This window comes from Galeopterus variegatus, unplaced genomic scaffold (assembly GCF_000696425.1).
Source record: "Galeopterus variegatus unplaced genomic scaffold, G_variegatus-3.0.2 Scaffold695, whole genome shotgun sequence".
Classification (NCBI taxonomy): domain Eukaryota; kingdom Metazoa; phylum Chordata; class Mammalia; order Dermoptera; family Cynocephalidae; genus Galeopterus; species Galeopterus variegatus.
The window spans coordinates 164,067-170,616 of NW_007726806.1; the positions used below are offsets into that span (position 1 = coordinate 164,067).

The window sequence follows — 6,550 nt, forward strand, 5'->3', positions numbered from 1 at the left end:
AGCACAGGGCGAGCCGTGAGAGCGCAGCCACAGCCCTGGGGAGCCGCCTGCTCTGGGGGTGCACATGGGACTGGTAAGTTTTCTGCTGTTTCTGCAGAGACAGAGCAGCCTTTCCCTACATGGGCCCAAAGCCCGGGGTGTGGAACGGGTCATGGGTGACCCTGGATCCAGGTGATCCCTAGGAGGGATCAGGCCCCCCCCCCCCCCCTCCACCCCCCCACCAATGGCAGCGCCGCAGAGAGGGGAGGGGCAACTGCAGTCTCAGCCCCCGCAGGCCCGGCCCTCCCACCCACTCCCCTGTGGCTCACGGTGATGCTCTCTGGGTAGAGGTTGTCGCTGTAGGACCCGTCATCAAAGTTCACTTCATAGAAGGTCTGTGTGGTGGTGCCGATGACGCGGCAGCGGTAGTAGAGCCCGTTGCGGTTCTTGGTAATGACCACCTGGCCTAAGGACACAGCCCTCAGAAACTGGACCTGGGAGGGCAGCAGGGAGGGGCAGTCAGCGCGAGGCAGGCAGAGGCACAGGGTGGGAGGGTGGTCAGCGTGCAGGGGAGGGAGGGCCGGGGCACTCACCCCGTGGCCCCCTGCCTTGTGCTTGAGGCAGGTGATGGAGACCACGTAGGGCCAGTCGTCGGGCTCCATGAGGACGCCGGCGGCGAGGGCGCAGGTCACGTGGAAGGACGTGGAGCAGTGCTCGTAGGAGCACTGGATGCAGGCACCCGATACCTTCCTCATCCGCTTCCGGCAATACACGCATTTCTGGGGGACACAGCAAGAATGGGGCTTGGCTGATGCCTTGTGCCCCCAGGAGCCCCCTACTGGCACCCAGGACGGTCTCCTAGGGGTGACCCCAACCTCTGGGGCTCTGCAGGGCGAGGAAGCCTTCCCCACAGCCCAGAGCCTCCAGGCCCTCCGGGCCCCACCCAGTGGGCTTCTGCAGCTCGGCTGGGGCATTTCTGGATTGTTCTCTACCCACCCCCTGTGCGTGACCAAGTGCCGGGACAGGCATGGAAGAGCAGCACAGTGGAGGAGCCACACGACGGCGCAGATGGATCTCGACACACCACGGCCAGCGGAGGAAGCCGGACGCAAGGGCCACACAGTGTGAGTCTATTGATCTGAAATGTCCAGAATCGGCGAATCCACAGGGACAAAGTGGCCTCGTTGCCAGGGGCTGGGGGAGGGGGATCAGGAGTGACTGCTAATGGGATGAAGTTTCTTTTGGGGTGATGGAATGGTCTGGAATTAGACAGCGGGAGAAGTTACACAATTGTGTGAATGTGCTAAAAACCACTGAATTGTACACTTTAAAATGGTTAGAATGAAGAATTTTGTCTCCGTTTTTTGTAAGAGGCACGGCCGGGTGGCCTCCTCCCTTCTGAGGCTCCAGCTGCGGTGACACCTGCCCTGCCCCTCCCCGGCGTCAGCGTCCTGGAGCACGGAGCGTCTGTGGTGCCCTTGCTGAGCCCGCCCTATGCCTGTCACTCTGACCATTTAATAAGTGGGCAGTTCTCGCTCTGTAAACCACGCTCAGGAGCCAGACAAGCACATCGGCAGAGGGCCCGCAGCAGCGCCGCATGGACGCCGATCGATGGCAACGAGATCTCATTATGAACCTGTCAATACCTAATTCTCCGCCAGCAGGGACAAGCGCTGACACACACACCTCGTGCGGTCTTAACCCTCCTGGACAGACTCCGCCTCCAGGAGTGAAGGCCGCAGTGGAGGTAAGAGCGGCTGGAGAAACCCATGGCCCAGGTGGCCTGGTGCACAGTGGCATGGGAGGTCAAGGCAGGTATCCAAGTGTTCTTGGTGGGGGACGAGGTCCATGGGCCCCTGCTGTGCCTGGAAAGGACCCAGGACCCATGTTTGGTTCTTGGTTTCCAGATTGGCATCCCTTCTTGGAGGCCACAGGGCTGAGGAGGGTGCAGGGTGGGCTTTGATGTCTGCGGAGAGGTGTGTAGCTGAGGGCCACTGCTGGGTGCTGCCCACGGCACCATGTCCTTAGCCTGCCCCCCATGCCCAGGGCATGGCTGGCTGTCCTCAGTCTGCTTGGGCAGGCAAGGCAGTAGTGAGTCCTCCCCTCATATTGGGAGCCTGACCCACGGCCCTAAACCTCACAGCAGGACCATGGAGAGCAGGTACAGCTGGTTCAATCCACCTGTGCCCACCAGCTGACAGGGGCCAAGAGACCAGCCGCACTGGAGTTGACCCCACCCCAGTGCCCTCCCAGACCTCCTGGCTCCTCCAGGAAGTTTCTGGGCCTTCCACCAGCTGCTGGGAACCACACATCTCCGCAACCTGGCACTAACCTGAGTTCAGGCTAGCTGGGGCCAGCTCCACTAACCAGGACCCCCAGAACCCAGAGCCGGCAGCCAGGGAGTCCTGGAGAGAGACGGATGGGTTGTGACCAGGAATGACCATCCTTGGCTTGTGGGCCCCCGGCTGGGCAGGCGGGGGTTAATGCTGCTTCCTTGACAGGCTCCATTAAGCAGTACAAGCGAGCCTCACGTAAAAGGATTTTTAATTCATCGTTACAAGTGCTGGTAATGAAGAGGCTGCATGCTGGAAATGTCAGATGATCCATAAAGCATCCGGGAGGGAGGATTTATCACTGGCAGCACCACTGTGCAATCGCTCTACCTGAATAATGAAGCCTCTTATGCCCGAATTTGGGGACTGAGTCGCTGGTGCCTCGGAGTCACCTGCAATCCACCGGCCTCCTAACTGCCTGTCCCAACTGCTGGCCCCTGCATGCTCCGTGAGCAAGGTCACCCCTTCCAAGTGGGCTGCCACACAGCCTGGCCTGGGTGGCCCTGTACCGGTGGGCTTGAGTGCAGCATCCCAGCCAACCAGGCTCCTGACACCTGGTGCCGGCTGCTCGGGGAGCCCGGTCCTGCAGTGGGTGGCCGTCCATCCTCACAGGACTCCCCAGCAGTCCCAGTGCCCGGAGCCAGCTGCCTCCCACCACGATCCACCAGCAACCTCAAGTGTCAACATCTGTAAGTGTCCTAGGCAGCTGGGACAATAAACCAGACAGAAAAGCAGCTGGATGCTGTCCCGTGCCCCTGGCTGACAGCCCAGCCCCCCAGGTGCCCACAAGACACAGTGCAGAGGCTCTGGAGAAAGGGACGTGAACCTGCCCTCCCACCAGAGCCACTGCCAACACGTCCCAGAGAGGTCTAAGCTCACTGCCTGCACCTCCTTCTCCATCCTGTCTGGGCCAGATCCCGAGGTCATGGGAGGCTGCTTTTAAGGACCAGCTGAGTGTAATTTGTGGCAGGTGTGGGAAGGCCCAAAGTGCCTTGCAAGGGAGCAAAAAGGGAGGTTGGGGCACTGCAGAGACGGCCACTTGCAGCTGGAGCCTGGCCCACAGGCGGGCCTTGCCTGTGAGCAGATGAAGCAGGGGACCCTATTTCCTTGGTGTGGTGACAATGACCACACAGGCAACCTAGGGTCCTAGCGGAAGAGGCTGCTGCTGTAACGAGCCCGAGAGCTGTCGATGAGACCGTGCAGTCAACGCTTTACGGGGCTGACCTCTGCTGGGTGGACTGTTGGCAACCCCACCTCATGGGTGGGAAGGCCGAGGCACAGAGAGGTCAAATAATCTGTCCAGAGTCACACAGCTGGCCAATGGCAGAGCCAGGAAGGAAAGCCAGTGCTCTGCTCACTGTCCCTACTGTGCTACTACTTCGAGTCCTTCCCTCAGAGGTGACCGCTATCAGCCAGAGCAGATGGCGCACAAGGGCACGTCTCATGAGGTCCCTCCACACCCCCGGATGGAAGCACTCCTAAGAGGGACCATCGCTGTGCACAGCGAGGGACCTGTGACAGAAGTCCTTCAGCTCAACAGCAAAAACCAAGTACCGTGATTAAAAAACAGGCAAAGGACTTCCAAAGAAGACATGCTGATGGCCAACAGGAAAATGAAAAGACGCTCAGCACTGCTCGTTGCAGGGAAATGTGATGAAAACCACTGTGAGGTATCTCCCACACCTGCTGGGATGGCTGGGATGGAAAAGTCAAGAGCTAACAAGTGTCAGTGAGGATGCAGGGCGAGGCACTCTCATGCAGCATTGGGCACTACTATGGTTTCTCAAAAAATAAAAAATACAATGACCTTACAACCTAGCAATCCCACCACTGGGTAAACATCCACAGGAAATGAGATCAGAGCCTCCAGCAGAGAGCTGCGCTCCGTGTTCCTGCAGTGTTATTTACAATGGCCACGTGGAAACTGCCCGAGTGTCCACGCACGGATGAATAAAGAAAACGCGGCCATCCCCTCCACGGAATATTACCCAGCCACAAAACAGTAGAAAATCCTGCCATATTCAGGTGAATCCTGGATGAATATGGATGAACCTTAGGACATTATGCTCAGTGACATAAGCCAGTCACAGAAGGACAGATACCGCGTGATTCTACTCACACGAGGGGCATCGAACAGACACACATGTGGAGGCGGAGCTAGGATGGTGGGTGTACGTGAGACCCCTGTGTGACTGTCACCACCACCAACACCCTCAGTTCTCCACACGGTGACTTCCTATCCTCCGAAACTATAAGCAATAAATTTCGTTTACTCAAAAATAAAAAAGTCAAAAACAAAAAAACGGTGGGCCCTGGGGGCGGGAGGGGGGCTGGGAATTCCGTTTAACAGGTCTGGAGACCTGCCGCACGGCGTCATGCCCGCAGCTGACACCACTGCGCTGTGCACTGGGGAGCCTTGTCAAGAGGGAGGAAGGCACAGGAGTGATGTTTCCACAAGCACAGAAGTAAAAACGGAGGGGCCGGTTACGTAATGAGAAGGAACAGAGCCGCAGTGGGCATGGCGGTCCGCTGGTGTCATCAGGTGGAAACCACACACGGCACCTGGGCTGTGGAGAACACCCCGAGCAGACATAGGAGACGGAAGCTGCTGGGGGACACCGTTGCCAAAACCGAGGCCCACGGCGTCTGACTTCCTTGCGGCACCCCCGCCATGCACATGTGGAGTCTGGAGGAGCTGGCCTGGCCGGGGCAGGGCCTGGCTGGCGAGGGCAGGGACTTACCAGTTTCCACCGCTGCTCGGGGATGGCACTGATGTCCACGGGGTGGCGCTCAATCACATTCAGGAACCTCACCTCCGGGACAGCGATGGCGCAGATCACATGGATCCACCTGGGAAGGGGGTAGGGTGGGGGTCACAGGTGCACCTTGGATCACCCTGGGGCTCGTCACGGAGGGCCTGGGCTGTTGGGGGTGGGCAGCAGAATGGCAGGGGCAGGGCAGGATGCGGTCTCTGTTCCCAATGCTGCTGCTGGCTCATTTGGGGCTTAAGGGACCTTAAGGACAGTCAGGACACTCGTTAGCACCTCCTCACCCCGTCACCCCATCCATAATGGGGGCGAGGTACATGGAGGTGACACTGGCCCTCCCCTCAGCACGGGGGACAGCTGAGCCTCCACGCAGGGCAGGGCAGGGGTCCTGGCTCCCTTCCCCCACCCACTCCAGGTGCCCAGTCACCTGCTCTCTGTGGTCATTTGCAGCGCTCCTCCTCGGAGGTTACATAGGCAGCACTCCTGTGGGGACCAGAAAACCACACGGTTAGGGGCATGGGGCAGGGCTGCTTGCCACTCTACTTGGGCCTGTACCACCAGTGGTCTCCGGCCCTTGGTCCTTACATTTCAACCTAGCAGTCACCAAAGTGACAGGCTCCGCCCCCTCAGCGCAGAGGTGAAGAAATCGAGGCCTGGGAGGGGAGGCCATGGGTGCAAACCACCCTAAGAGAGCAGGGCCACCACCCCAGCTGCAGGGAGTGAGTTACCGCAGTCCAGGCGTGAGCTGCGCACCGGGAACACGTCCAGCCTTCGTTGACCAGCTCAGGGCGGATGCCATAGCAACCTGCAAGACAGTGGCCAGCTAAGACATGGAGGGGCACCTGGGCCGACTGCGGTCACCACCCTGCTTGCCTCACTCCAGGCCACCATGCTCCAAGTGGGAACGAGGACACTGGGAGGGACAGCGGCCAGCTACCCAGCCCCCACCCCGAGCTGCGTCTCCTCCCGCTGCATCTGGACACTTGAGGGTCTAGAAGCTCAGCTCTGCTCAGAAGGCCCCAGGTGGCTCTGAGGGGCCAGTAGGCGGAGGACGCAGGACACTGAGCAGGAAGCCATGTGAGGTGGGACACAGGGCTCACAACATTGGAGCTCAGGGAGCAGACCTCCCTGGGTGGTCTTGGGGCAAGGAAATGGGCAACCACAAGCTCACTGCGGAATATGCCCTGAGTTTGGAAATGCAGAGAGGGCACTGGGGGGAGGATGGAGGCCGAGTCATGCTCCCCCATCCCCAGAGTGAGGGCTGGAGACACAGCAGAGTGACAGGTCCTGGCCAGGAGACAAAGTGAACTCCCAGGCAGGCCACCACGGGGGAGGGAGCCAGACAGATCTATGGCTGCCGTCCTTGGCTGGAGCACAGAAAATTAAATGTCTCCAGAGAGCTTTCCCCATCCTGGAAGTAGAATCTTACACTGGATTCCACCCCCTCGCACCCGAGAAAGGGCCGATATC

General features: G+C 59.6%; 1 protein-coding gene across 1 annotated transcript in view; it reads right to left on the minus strand.

The window, feature by feature from the left end:
• The window catches only part of KDM4B (lysine (K)-specific demethylase 4B), a 129,850-nt gene that overhangs the window by 6,963 nt on the left and 116,337 nt on the right, over positions 1–6,550 (minus strand). The window contains exons 17-21 of the mRNA XM_008571520.1: positions 5,809–5,885; positions 5,508–5,563; positions 5,054–5,162; positions 573–758; positions 309–473 (exon numbers count right to left, since the gene is read on the minus strand). Coding sequence (XP_008569742.1) covers positions 309–473; positions 573–758; positions 5,054–5,162; positions 5,508–5,563; positions 5,809–5,885 — 593 coding nt within the window. The remainder of the gene's footprint in view (positions 1–308; positions 474–572; positions 759–5,053; positions 5,163–5,507; positions 5,564–5,808; positions 5,886–6,550) is intronic.